This window comes from Asterias amurensis, chromosome 14 (genome assembly GCF_032118995.1).
Source record: "Asterias amurensis chromosome 14, ASM3211899v1".
Taxonomy (NCBI): Eukaryota; Metazoa; Echinodermata; class Asteroidea; order Forcipulatida; family Asteriidae; genus Asterias; species Asterias amurensis.
In genome coordinates this window covers 18,751,044-18,765,350 of record NC_092661.1, presented here as the reverse complement: position 1 = coordinate 18,765,350, position 14,307 = coordinate 18,751,044, and the positions used below count along the sequence as shown (strand labels likewise).

Here is a 14,307-nt window from a genome sequence, read left to right as displayed (position 1 = left end):
TTGTATACTTTAGAAATCACAATTTTGTGAACGAGCTTGATATTTCATCAGTCAAGATGGCGACCGAACCCATGCTGAACCCGAACCCACATCTGGCGAAACAAGATTTAGAAAATCTCGTAAGTTTCCTTGTTGTTTGATTTTCTACAACTTTATATGATGTTTGTGTAGATGTTGGACGGTTATGATTTATTTTTGTTGTGTATTTGATTTTCATATTATGGAGTTTTATCCTGCCAAACGAAGAACGGTCAGTTGCCGACTTCACTTTTTGTGCTGCTCTGCGCGAATGCGCTGCCCGTCATGTCCATGTCCACTGTCCATGTTCAAACACTAACAACTTTTCTTGTATGCGTTTATGTATTGGTACACTGGACTGGAAATATAAATTGTGCGGCCGGCACTCAAATGTCTGACGCTACGACCTTGCCTTTCTTGAGTATGACTGTTGTCTATTGTGTTTGTGATCTGAACTGTTTATATTATTATTTAATTAAAACTTAAATTAAATATTAAGTCGGATTGTTAGGACTTTAGGGTCTATATAATTCAAAATTTGTTTCTATCGATATTTTATTTGTTATCTCTTTTGTTCTGTAGGATGCTTCCACATTAAATCCTCTATCCCCAGAAGTCATAAGTCGACAAGCCACAATCAATATAGGTTAGTATAAATTAGTAAAAACATTATTGTTAATAATTTGATGTGTCTTCTCAAGATTGTTATTAGACCTTATGCACATGACGTCATTTCAGTACGTCGCCCCCGCATTGAGGTCAAAAGGAGGTTGTTCATTGGCCATCTATATGTGCGTTTCGATTGTTTCGTCACCATTTGACCTCAAAGATGGCGGCTGCATGACGTCGGTGCATAAGGTCTATAGTTTTGTAAATTTGTTGTATCATGAGTATTTGTTTTATGAGATCGAAAAATATTCTGTCTGTATAAACCAATACTCTCGGTCAAATTTATTTGCACAAACAAACAGACCCATCAACTGGGGCACTTAACTCTTCTATTCTGATAAAATTTTTATTAAACTTTGACAGTTCCTACTATAGCACCTCGAGGAAATGTATATGTGTGTACCCCTTGATTCTGCGACTTGCTGTGATTTTTTTTTGCACATATACCATTCCAAAGCTTTCCCAAATAACGAAAAAGACATGACAAAATAGCCTGAAATATGTCAAAGATGAAATACCAGCCGTTTAATTGTACTCATTATTAAGTTTTCTGTGTTCCAGTTTGACGTCATCGCTTCAATCAATTACTGGAGGCAGATTCCATGTGTCTTATTACCGTGCTCGGCACATTTTAGATGACACGCTGTCTGAATGACGTTGTCTACACACTCTTTAGCAGTGGTTCTGGGATCGGGTTCAGTTCACATGCTTTGGTGGAGCATGGAGCTATCTGTACTCGCACTTTGACTCCCACAAGTGACCTCAGTGCAAAGGGTCATTAGATGCAAAATGCCTGCGGTTGAAATTGCTTTGGATTTGATTATCTTGTATCCATTTTGATATGCCGTTGTTATGAATCTGTCATGGATTATTAATTCACACAATCTTCTAATTGTAGGAACAATTGGTCATGTGGCTCATGGAAAGTCCACTGTAGTGAAAGCCATCTCTGGAGTTCAGACTGTCCGCTTCAAGAATGAGCTGATTAGGAATATCACCATCAAGCTGGGATATGCAAATGCAAAGGTACAGTCATCAGCTTTAAATTCTTCAAAATTCTTTTCTCTCTTTACTGCTAACACTCACACGTCCTCCAAAATCCCTCTGATCAATGTTGTAGCCACGGTGGATGGGCGGTTCATATATGGGCTTACCCAGAACTAACAAATTTCACCCATCACTCTGAGCAAACTACACTGTGCTGCCCAAGATTGCACTTTAGCAATGATGGTCCCATATTCTGAATGTGTACTATTGGTAGTGCTTATTATATCTGCCATATTTTTTAGCATTTGTCTTTAGTTACAGCACACCGAGTGACCTTTGTAAAACAAAAATCAAGCAAGCGTTAAACTCGGAATGCCTTGACTGCAGTCATTTATTAAAGAATTCATATTTGCAGTATTAAAAATAAGTAGTAATTGGCAACTTAAATTCCATGGCACTACACATGTTTAATACATGGCACTGATTTCGATTAGATTTTTGCAAGACTCAACATTCATAATTTTGATTGTTTAAATCTTGGTGTATTTTCCAGGTGTACAAATGTGATAATCCAGCGTGTCCCCGTCCTGGTTGCTACAGGTCAGCAGGCAGCAATAAGGAAGATGTATTTCTCTGTGATCGACAAGGCTGCAATGGCAAATTCAAACTGTTAAGGTATAATTCAGCTTTGTTATTTTCTTATAGAGACACCTATCATCTTGGTTATGTTACAATGGCATTGTTGTCTTAGCATATATTCCTACATGAGGTAGTTTGTTGATGAGATGTGAGTTCTGGCTATGTGAGGATAAAGGCCATGCCGTCTGTGTCCATGAGCAATGGTGTGGCGTAGTCAAGTGCGGTGGACTCATGCTCTGTTATTTTCAGATCGACAAAGTTTTGGCTCGAGTCCCAATCTTGACACTTGTGTCCTTAAAGGCAGTGGACACTATTGGTAGTTACTCAAAATAATTATTAGCATAAAACCTTACTTGGTAACGAGTAATAGGAGAGGTTGATGAAGTGACATGGTTTTCGAAAAAGATGTAATATTCCACAAATTTGATTTCGAGACCTCGGATTTAGAATTTGAGGTCTCGAAATCAACCATCTAAAAGCACACAGTTTCATGTGACAAGGGTATTTTTTTCTTTCATTATTTTCTCGCAACTTTGGCGGCCAATTGAGCTCAAATTTTCACAGGTTTGTTATTTTATGCATATGTTGAGATACATCAAGTGAGAAGACTGGTCTTTGACAATTACCAATAGTGTCCAGTGTCTTTAACTGCAATTAAGACATATAACCATTATTGCTTCGCCCATCAGTTTAGATATAAAGACGAAGCCTCCACATGTTTTGTGTCATGTAAAGAACCGAGTTACAGATAGGGAGCGTCTCAAACGTCAGAATGGTACAAATGGCCTGATTTGATTGGATAAGTTTTCCAGCCATGACACATGCTTTACCATCTCCTGAATGTTTAGTTGTTGTATTCAGTATGTTAAATTGTTTGTTTTTTCTCTTCTTTTGGTGAACCACAGGCACGTTTCTTTTGTTGATTGCCCCGGTCACGACATTCTTATGGCAACTATGTTAAACGGAGCTGCTGTAATGGACGCAGCCCTTCTTCTTATCGGTAAGAAGAACACATTGCTTCTTTTTTACTCACAAAAAGACGGTATTTAAAAGCTGGTACACTATTGGTATTCAATGGTCAATCAGAGATTCCAACTGTTTGTGAATTTTTGTCCCTGAATGTACAACCACTCTGAACTTATGCAGGGGTTTCCCTTAACTTTTTTTTTTCAATCGCGATACGACCAAAATTTGGATCGCCCGCAGGTTTTTTCACCAGCCCATATGTAATGAGGCACAAGATATTTTCAAAATGTAAAAATACAAAAAATAAAAGTGAAGTTTGCAAAATTGCATTTTGGGACGATTTTGTCTGCCTTACATTATACTCTTTCCATCAAGAACCGTTTTTTATGGATATGAGGATCAGCTGTTTTGAAGTTCAATTGCAATAAAATCTTTGTGAATTAACAATCATTTGACAACGCACATTGAGAAATAGTACTAGGGTTATTCAGCAATTGCTTTTCGCCATCTATATTAGGGCCTAGTCTGATAATGTTTTTGCGCCTATGTTGATGTGACATTATTTGTTTTCCTGTACAGCTGGTAATGAGTCCTGTCCCCAGCCCCAGACCTCTGAGCATCTCGCTGCTATTGAGATTATGAAGCTCAAGCATATACTGATCCTACAGAACAAGATTGACTTGGTCAAGGAGACCCAGGCCAGGGAACAGTACGACCAAATCCTCAGATTCGTCCAAGGTAATCTAAGATCTAACCCCCCCCCTCCCCTTAGAGGGAAGATATACGTTTGGTAGTCACTCTTAAAACTAATGGCAATTTTGGTTAGAAGCCTAAAGCAATTTTTGCTATTTAAAGCTTTGAAGTTACGTGGTTAAGTAAAAAGATATTAATTTGTTTGCCCCAAAATTTGAATCTTAGAAGTGTTACGCTTTGATCTTCAAATTGTGTTTTTCTATCAGGGTTATTCTTCCTGCGGGGAAATAACCACTCAAGATTTCCGCTGATATCTCAAAAACTTTTTCACATGTTAGTTTTATTGTATACATTCTTAGGAATAACATAATCAAACGGTTAAAAAAAACAAAGGAATACTGGGACAACATTTTACATTTTTGTCCAAATTTGAAATTCACTGAATGTTTTAGTAGAAACTCCCTCCAGAGACAATCTTAATATCTAATTTGCCTTTACAACCACAGTAGATGATTCAATGTTTATATGTAAGTTGTATCTTAACTTTTTAGGGACAGTAGCAGAGGGTGCACCTATCATCCCGATCTCTGCCCAGCTCAAGTACAACATTGAAGTCATCTGTGAATACATCACAAAGAAAATCCCAATTCCTATCAGGGACTTCACATCTGAACCTCGACTTATTGGTTAGTACTCAAAGTTATTAATTACTTAATAGACCAGTTTCAGATGTTTTCCTCTACTTTTCTTCAGACCGTACTAGACATTTTGTTTTGCAAAGTTTGAATTAGTCTAATAATAGCATAAGTTTTGGTTTCTTAGGCGGATATAGGCCTGATTATGGAGGCAACAAAAGCATTGAGCAGCTCGTCCGCTGTTGGTTTTATCAATAAATATAATGTACTATAATTATGCTGTTTTTTATTGGGTCCATGTCATTGTTAATACAGGTGACCACTTGCAGGCAAACTGCGAGAAGAAAAAACCTTCACTTTTGTTTCTTAGTCATAGTAATACACCGTACGAGAAATGACTCGTGTGCTACCAAAACTTTACTTTTGTACTGCACCGCAGTTGGTTGGCCTCAAGTTGCCTGTAAATATTGTTACTTGGTTCTAAGACTGGTCAATGGATAAATTGAGTTATTTTTTATGATTGCACTTTTCTATTAAGAGAGTTCTTGTTTGGGATCTTTAAAAATAACTGGCTAATGACACTATTGAATATACGTTGTTATTTTGGTTTTTCTAGTGATCCGATCCTTCGATGTAAACAAACCAGGAAGTGAAGTCAAGGACCTTAAAGGAGGCGTGGCTGGAGGCAGTATACTTAGGGGGGTGCTTCGGGTATGTACTCTTAGGTTTATCTTTGCAATGTTATCTCTAGAGCTGTTAAGAAATCCATTGATTATTGCTTCACTCCCACATGACTACTACACATTGTACCCTAATAATAAATTAGCATTCAAGCTCACTGCACTCAAGCTCTGGTGTTTCTGGTCAGCAGAGTGTGGGTTCAAGTCCCGGTCATGACACTTGCGCCTTAAGCAAGACACTTTTTACCAAAGGAGCAATAATATTATTGCTTCTTCCTTCTGATTGGACATAAAGCTGTTGGTTCTGTGTATTGCAAAATGCATGTAAAAGAACCCAGTACACTTATTGTTAAGACAAGATGTTTCCCTGGTGTTCATGGCGGTGGCTGCTGAGTGCGCGAAGCACCTTGTAAACCTTGTAAGGTGCTACATGAATCAGTATCATAATTCATAATAACTCAAAAACCTGTCTTAAAAGTGCCTCTCTTTGTTTTAGGACCTCGAACACCTTATTATAATATGAGTATTATTATTACTATTATCTTTCTGGAATAGGTTGGCCAAGAAATTGAAGTCAGACCTGGTATCGTGTCTGAGGATAATGAAGGCAAGCTGCAGTGTAGACCTATATTTTCCAAAATCATCTCACTGTTTGCTGAAAAGAATGATCTTCAGTTTGCTGTCCCTGGTGGGCTCATTGGTAAGTTGCAATACACTGTATTCTGGAAGGTGTAAACAAAAACCTATAGCTCTGCTAAAATTGAAGACTTTGGCTTAACAAAAACTGGACGCTATTGGTAATTACTCAAAATAATTGTAAGCATAAAACCTTACTTAGTAACAGGCAATGGAGAGCTGTTGATAGTATAAGACATTGTGAGAAACGGCTCGCTTTGGAACACAGATTTTGAGAAAGAGGTAAATTCTCACTCAAATAATAAAAGACTTCAGCCGAAGTCTTTTATTATGCATCTGATGGCGCACAAAACAATGGTGTTTTTTCTTTTGTTATTCTCTTGCAAATTCGATGACCAATTATTGAGCCCAAATTTTCACAGGTTTGGCATGTTATGCTTATGTTGGGATACACCAAGTGATAATATATTCAACCCATTTTCCTATTGTTCTTTCATCAAGGTGTGGGAACCAAGATTGATCCAACACTGTGCCGAGCTGATCGCCTTGTGGGCCAGGTCTTAGGGGCAGTAGGAGCTCTACCAGAAATCTATACAGAGTTGGAGATCTCATACTTTTTGCTTCGACGTCTGCTGGGTGTACGGACAGAGGGAGACAAGAAGGCAGCCAAGGTAGGTCTACAGACCGCAAATAAACCGATGCAAATTAACCGTTGCCCGTTTGATCATTGTGGTGATACTGAAATAAATCTGGTTGCTTTGTCCTAGCCCTATAGATATGGCAAATACTCTGGCAGCCCTTATACTAAAGGGGTAGGAATTTTTTTTTAAAGTTTAGGGCACCAATGCAATTTTCAGAAGTTTCAAAGGGCAGCAAGGCAATCGTAAAAAGTTGCGACGGGCACCAAGGCAATGTTTTGGGGATGAAATGGTCTGAGGTCAGGGTAACGTTAGTGCGTTAAAGTCAACAGATCCAACATGAAGATTAAAGTGCCCTAGGGCTTAGGGGTTTCAGCACCTTATTTTTCGTTTTAAAGTTTCTACGATGAAGAACATCTTGATGCTTTGAATCACAGGTACAAAAGTTGAGTAAAAGTGAAGCCCTGATGGTCAACATTGGATCTCTCTCAACTGGTAGTCGAGTTCTAGCGGTCAAAGCTGATTTGGCAAAAATTGTGCTGACCAATCCAGTGTGCACAGAGATTGGAGAAAAGATTGCACTGAGCAGACGAGTAGAAAAACATTGGAGGTACGTGAATAATAAACAAAATAAGTGTATTTTATAATCAAAGTTGGTCGTGTCGGAAGCATGGCCAAGTTTGAATCTGTTTAGATTTTAACCCAAACAATTCTGGTCCCAAAAGTCACTACAAACTTTGAACAAAAATTCCCCAAGTATTATTGCTAAAAACCTTCTCAAATACAAGTTTAAACCCTTGCCATTTTGTTAATCTAAATATAAATTGCCTTAAATTGCTCAAAAGTACAAGTTGAACCACTTGCAGTTGTTTTAGCCCAAAATCCTGGACCAAAAGGACCCATGTTATAAAATTTGGGCCAACAAAAAAAAAGGTCAAAAATCACTCAAAAGTACTTGGTTTAACCCCTTGCAGTTGTTTTAACCCCAAATCCTGGCCCGAAAAGGCACATTTTAAAATTTGGGCAAAAAATAAAATGGTCAGAAATCACTCAAAAGTACAAGTTTAACCCCTTGCAGTTTTTTAGCTAAAAAATCTTTGCTCATTAAGGCCCATTATAAAAATTTGGGCCAAATATTAAATGGTCCGAAATCGTTTGCAGTTTTTATTACCCAAAATCCTAGCCAAAAAAGCCCCATTTTTAAAAGTTGGCCCTAAAATACAATGGCAAATATTTAAAAATTTACCCAGTTTTAAAATTTGGGCCAAAAATAAAATGGTTCGAAATCGTTCCAAATAACAAGTTTAACCCCTTGCTGTGTTTATAACCCAAAATCCTGGCCAGAAAAGGGCCATTTTTGAAAATTGGACCAAAAATACAACGGTCCGAAATTGTTAAAAACATCAAGTTTAACACCTTGCAGTTTTTTTTTACTCAAAATCCTGGCCCAAAAAGGCCTATTTTAGAAAATTAGCCCCAAAATACAACGGTCGGAAATTGACAAATCAACCAGTTTAACCCCTTGCAGTTTTTATAACCCAAAAACCTGGCACAAAAAGGCCCATTTTTTAAAATTTTCCCAAAAATACAGTGGTCCAAAATCGTTCCAAATAACAAGTTTAACCCCTTGCTGTTTTTATAACCCGAAATCCTGGCCAGAAAAGGGCCATTTCTTAAAATTGGGCCAAAAATACAATGGTCCACAATCGTTCAAATCAACAAGCTTAACCCCTTGCAGTTTTTATAACCCGAAATCCTGGCCAGAAAAGGCCCATCTCTTAAAATTGGGCCAAAAATACAATGGTCCAAAATCGTTCAAATCAACAAGCTTAACCCCTTGCAGTTTTTATAACCTGAAATCCTGGCCCAAAAAGGCCCATTTTTTAAAATTGGACTCAAAATACAATGGTCCGAAATCGTAACGTTCCAAATAACAAGTTTAACCCCTTGCCGTTTTTATAACCTGAAATCCTGGCCAGAAAAGGCCCATTTTTGAAAATTGGCCCAAAAATACAATGGTCCGTAATCGTTCAAAACATAACCCTAACCCTAACCCTAACCCTTGCAGTTTTTTTAACCCAAAATCCTGACCCAAAAAGGCCTATTTTAAAATATTGGCCCTCAAATTAAATGCCAGAAATCGCTCAAAAGTACCACTGTATATTAATACGTGTTTTTATTGTTTTGTTGTTTACAGGTTGATTGGATGGGGACAAATCCGAAAAGGAATTACAATTAAGCCAACAGAGTCATGAAGGGTGCCTGCAATGTATGTCTCCCCTCTTCTTTCCATACTCATTGCACCTGTTACTTTTATTCATACACAACCATGGAGATGCTTTCTACCACCAACTCTCATTTTGCTTTGTTTGCCTCGTGTCAAGGAATATTATAGTCCGTCATTTCAATTACATCAAATGGTGTATAAATTTGAGCTATTAATGCTTAAGCAATGGCTTTGGTTATACTTTTATTTGGTACAAACTAATGCCTACAGCATCAAAGCCCTAGTTATATACATGCTATAGACCAATCCATTAAGCCTTGCCTAACACAGCAACTGCAAAGAAATGGGCCGTTCCACAATATTTACCTCCTTGATAATAGTGCAATTTTGTTCAAAGTTGTTGGCCCTTTATGGTGCTGATTGATCAATGTATCAATAGCAGTTCTTAATGGATCAGTCTTTAATCGGATTTAGAATGATTAAATGCCAATTATTCAATAATATTCCTCATATTGAAGTTGATAATAATCCTTTAATTTACATGCTATTTTTGTTCCTTGCATTTAACTAACAGCATTGATCAATGCATACAAAGGATTGATATTCCTTAACCTCACCAAATTATGTAAATTTTGTTGCAGTAGCAAAAATCGGGTTTTAGGCAAAAGTGCTGATGCAGTACTAGTAAAAACTTAAGGCTGAATCATGTGACTTTGTCCTTGGCTGTAGCCAGTGGCTTCAGTGACAGCAAAATACAAGACTTTTCCAGTAATGTGGTCATAGTCACTTCCAAAGCTATCAAGGGATATAGCGATACTTGGTTACAACTTCTTGAATACATTGGTTCATCACACTTTATCAAAAGGAGAGCTTTGTAAGAGGGAAAATATTTACTTAAACGTAAATCTATGACTGTGTTTCTGCATTTAGTATGTTCATTTGACATTTGTAACTACCTGATATGTTTTCCCTTTTCGTTGAAAGAGTACTTCATTAATTATTACATGTGAATGTTCTATAGCTTTTGCCACCCACCTCTGGCTAAATATTGTAAGTTGTATTATTGATGAACCATGTCAGAAATACAATAAAACATTAGTAGATCAATGGATACACTCTCTAGTTTTATGGTGGTGTTTTTTTTTTGTTTTTTTTTGTATGGATTCGGAGGGTTACAAAAATTAACAATGCTAAATATATAGTTGGGACAACTTGGCTAAACATACAAGAATTATGATTTGTCCTAACGAATTGATCCTATTAAAATATTTTGATAATCCAGAATATCTATAATAGGTCATTACAGAAATCTTAATTAAAGTAAAATTGATCAAGAATAGCAAACACCTCATAAAAAATTGATAGCCACAAATATCAAATTACCAACAGTAGTAAAAATTAAAACCGAAAGTAAAAGAAACATATAAAAATAATGCAGAGCTTCTCAAAGTATTCTTTCAAATGGTTCCATTTGTACTATGTTTATAAAAACCTTTGTTGACTTGTCCAGACATTTCATTCTCTTCTTGGTCTTTACAATTCTTTAGTGCCGATGGCTTCCTTTTCCTAAAGTGAAAAAAAGGAAAATCTGAAATGTGTCCAAAAATAATTTCTAACATACTAAATTTGTTGTCACATACTGATTTAGTGATAATGAGTAAGCTGAATTGTAACTTGAATAACGTATAACAAACAATCTCTCAAAAGTACAAGTTTAACCCCTTGCAGTTTTTTAACCCAAAATCCTGGCCTAAAAAAGCCCATTTTTAAAGTATAGGCCAAAAAAATAAAATGGTCCTTTATTGCTCAAAAGTACAAGTTTAACCCCTTGCAAATCAGGTAACCAAAAATCTTAGTCCAAAAAGGCCCATTTTGGACAAATATTATAGTAATCTGAAATCGCTCAAAAATATAAGTTTAACCCCTTGCAGTTTTTTAAACAAAAATTCTTGGCTCAAATAGGCCCATTTTTAAAACTTGGCCAAAAATAAAATGGTCTGAAATCGTTCAAAACAACAAGTTTAACGTTTTGCAGTTCTTTTAACCAACAATCCTGGCACAAAAAGGGCCATTTTAAAAAATTATCTCAAAAATTTAATGGTCTAATTTTTCTAAAAACAACAAGTTTAACCCCTTGCAGTTTTTTTAACCCCAAATCCTGGCCCATTTCTTTTTTAATTCCCCCCCCCAAAAAAAAAAAGAATTAAAAAAAATTGTCCTAAATCAATCGAAAGTGAAAAATCACTGTAGATACAAAATTAGTATATAATTGTTTATAGTAATGGAACATTTAGCACTCATCAAACTGAACTCTTACCCTGTGAACATGTGTGTATTCAGAAGAACTCAAGCAGCTACACCTGATAACGTTTACAATGAAAGAACAATGTATGGATATGAATGACATAAAATGACAATGAAATCATGCCCCCCCATGACATTTAATTTGTTAGTGAAATGAAGGGTAATGAAGGGTCGTCCTGCTAATGGATGGACATGACAATATTGCAACCTTTCCCATGGGCAGCTGCCATTGTCCTCTCTCCTCCCAAACCCGGTGAGAGAGCCTGACACATATGTTGTATATGCATACTTTCAAACCTGGATATGACACAAGCCTGTGCCAAAAGTTCCAGTGTTTTGCTGCAATCACAGTTCAGCTAGATATTGTTTAATGATACTCTATAAGCAATTTGGGGGGTTATGATCGAGCAGAACATGGGGGAAAAATAAACGCTGCAAGATTTAAAACCCTTGGGAATGAGGTTGATAGTTGTGTTCTGTAAAGTATATTGCATTCGTGTCTACCTGAGCAATTATAATAAACACAGAAGAACATGACAAGTAACTGACTAGTTTAGATTTGGTCAATGACTGATAGTGAAACATAAGTAACATGATCTGTAGCCTCTAGCCTCTGTAGCCTCTGATCTGTAGCCTCTACAAACAAACTTCTTAAGCTCCATGAAAACCTAAGCTTGAAAAGATGAATCTTACCTCCCAAACTGTTCAGCCTCCTCTACTGTCTCTGGCAGTGATCTTCCTTTCGTCTCAGGTAAGAGTAATGCTAGGAGACCAGCCAAGATGGATGGTCCTCCAAACAGAACCAGTGGAAGAGGTTCCCAAGTGTCCCTCAGGAGGAGAATAAGAGGCGAGAGGATACCCCCAATCCTAGATGCCATTGAGCATATGCCCATTCCTGCTGTCCTGTAGTGGGTGCATGAGTTGAAGGTATAAGACAATGAAAAGGTTTTGTGACTGGTTTACTTTGGAGGATTAAAGACCAGAGAAAATAGAAAACCTGTTAAAATCTGCTTATTAAACCAACAAGATTTACAGTATAAACGCAAAAAAAGTTATTGGCCTGGCGTTTCATACAGTCATGCCATTATTGATACTTCATACTTGAGGATTTCAGATTTTGTTTTTTTTGGGGGGGAGGGGTGGGGGTTCTTCTGAGGTATAATGCTAAGAATATGAGTAAACATTCTGATTAAGAAGTTAATCTTTCCTTCTCTTGTACTTTACAACTTTAAAATCTTGAAGTGAAATACTGAATACTGCAATTTTTCTTGATAGACAAATCTCACATGTACCTCAACTTGGGTCCTGTTAAAGTGTGCATTGTGTGTTCTTTAATCTTGAATTTGTTTGGTTCACTCTCACCTTAGAGGGGTTGGGAAGATTTCTGCTGAGTAGATATAGACAATGGAGAATGATGCTGCCACACAGAACTTGCCGATCATTGCAACAACAGTTTGCCATATACCAGGACCTTAGTTGAACAGTAAACAACAGGAAATACTCAAAACTAAAGAAACTGAAAGAGCCTTGCTCCATTAGGGCATAATTAGCTTTTAAATTCGAAGGCCCAAATTCTACAGATCAATATTGGTTGTAGGTTTTTTGTTCTGTTTCCTTCATTAATTATCCCTCTTATTGACCTTGATATAGATTGCACCACAGAGCATCTAGAATGCAAAATTTTCCGGGGCCCTTAAATGGGCTCCATCTTGAATAGACTTGGCCCCCCTAAAATTTTGGTCTGATCTGCCAGTGGGTCAATCTTCAAGGTGTACAAAACCCCTCCCCCCCAAAAAAAAAAAAATAAATAAATAAATAAATAAATAAAAATAAAAATCATGAGGGTCTTCACCTTTTGTAAATCGATATCTGACTCACCTATAAATATGGTACCCAAACAAGCTGCACCGCCGATGACCATGGTGGCACTCAGATTGAACCGCCTACCTAGTTTCTCAATGGAAACCATTGCAAATAGATAGGCTGGGATCTCAATGGCACCAGATATGAAGAAAGCCAAGTAGCCATTAGAGGCTAGGTCTGGTATGCTTAAAGAGAGCCCATAGTACACCAAGCTGTTAACACACCTGAAATTGTATAGCGGTAAAAACAATAAAATACCTAAAGGCATTATTTCATCAATTGGATGGGTACTTCCGTTCTTTTTTCTCTGGTTTTAAAAACCACATCAATAGACAGTAAAAAAGACCCCGAAATTGTATTTTTTTGTGTGTGTATGGAATGTACATTTAAGTATTAAGTGGGACAATTTATTGTTTGAACTTTGTATTTTTTTCATGACATTTGGCTATTAAAGGCAGTGGATGGACACTATTGGTACTTACTCAAAATAATTATTAGCATAAAACCATTCTTGGTGACGAGTAATGGGGAGAGGTTGGTGGTATAAAACATTATGAGAAACAGCTCCCTCTGAAGTGCCATAGTTTTCGAGAAAGAAATAGTTTTCCACGAATTTGATTTCGAGACCTCAAGTTTAGAATTTGAGGTCTCGAAATCAACCATCGTATAGCACAAAACTTCGTGTGACAAGGGCGTTTCCTCTTTCATTAATATCTCGAAATTTTGATGACCGATTGAGCTCATATCTTCACAGGATATTTATTTTATGCATATGTTGAGATACACCAACTGTGAAGGCTAGTCTTTGACAATTACCAAAAGTGTCCACTGCCTTTTAAAACAAATGCTCTTGTGATTTCCCATCATTATACCAAATTTAGAATACATATAATATAACGATGCCATAGAATGACATTGAAAAAAACACTACTTTACTTATGAACAGAATGACCATCAAAGAGCAACTTTTAAAATGGTTTAGAAAAATATTGCAAAACTGTTTGGATTAGATTTTTTTTAGTGATTTAGGAACTTTTGTTCAGGCTTTGTGCACAATTCTATTCGGAAAATTTACAAATCTCATTTTATTGAATCATATAATATCAACAGATTATTTATGCAACAAAAATCTCGTACCAATTAAACATAAGGTTGATCGTCTTGACAGCAGTGTTGGGCGTCTTAAACAAGTCCAAAACTGTCAGCTTGCGTTCAGTTTTCAGTTTCACCTACAGAAAGTAGAGGTAAAAAGTATCTTTGAAAATCACAGATTGTTACATTTTGCTTCAGTCTCCACCTTGCACAACAACAAATGCAATGCCAATTGAAGTAAATCCTCTAGTCAGACTCCT

General features: G+C 36.8%; 2 protein-coding genes across 3 annotated transcripts in view; one reads left to right on the top strand and one right to left on the bottom strand.

Moving 5' to 3' along the window:
• The first annotated feature begins 29 nt into the window (after window positions 1-29).
• Window positions 30-9,901, top strand: LOC139946841 (eukaryotic translation initiation factor 2 subunit 3). The gene is made up of 12 exons (XM_071944569.1): window positions 30-119; window positions 601-664; window positions 1,586-1,713; window positions 2,228-2,349; window positions 3,219-3,313; window positions 3,859-4,017; window positions 4,524-4,658; window positions 5,224-5,318; window positions 5,843-5,987; window positions 6,425-6,594; window positions 6,999-7,171; window positions 8,759-9,901. Exons 1-12 carry the CDS (start codon window positions 57-59, stop codon window positions 8,814-8,816), a joined length of 1,407 nt encoding a protein of 468 aa, XP_071800670.1. The 5' UTR covers window positions 30-56; the 3' UTR covers window positions 8,817-9,901.
• The window catches only part of LOC139946840 (organic cation transporter protein-like), a 27,341-nt gene continuing 22,781 nt past the window's right edge, over window positions 9,748-14,307 (bottom strand). The window contains exons 11-16 of one of the 2 annotated variants that reach the window (XM_071944568.1): window positions 14,093-14,184; window positions 12,971-13,179; window positions 12,455-12,563; window positions 11,786-11,995; window positions 11,106-11,148; window positions 9,748-10,354 (exon numbers count right to left, since the gene is read on the bottom strand). In XM_071944568.1, the coding sequence (XP_071800669.1) occupies window positions 10,322-10,354; window positions 11,106-11,148; window positions 11,786-11,995; window positions 12,455-12,563; window positions 12,971-13,179; window positions 14,093-14,184 (696 nt within the window). In that variant the 3' untranslated portion in view covers window positions 9,748-10,321. The remainder of the gene's footprint in view (window positions 10,355-11,105; window positions 11,149-11,785; window positions 11,996-12,454; window positions 12,564-12,970; window positions 13,180-14,092; window positions 14,185-14,307) is intronic. The other variant, XM_071944567.1, reaches the window with a different exon arrangement.

Bases quoted from the DNA above. Each gene is read 5' to 3' on its own strand.
- LOC139946841 (XM_071944569.1), top strand. From the start codon at position 57: ATGGCGACCGAACCCATGCTGAACCCGAACCCACATCTGGCGAAACAA. The intron at 2,350-3,218 runs GTATAATTCAGC...GGTGAACCACAG, and splicing joins GGCAAATTCAAACTGTTAAG to GCACGTTTCTTTTGTTGATT. The intron at 7,172-8,758 runs GTACGTGAATAA...TGTTGTTTACAG, and splicing joins CGAGTAGAAAAACATTGGAG to GTTGATTGGATGGGGACAAA.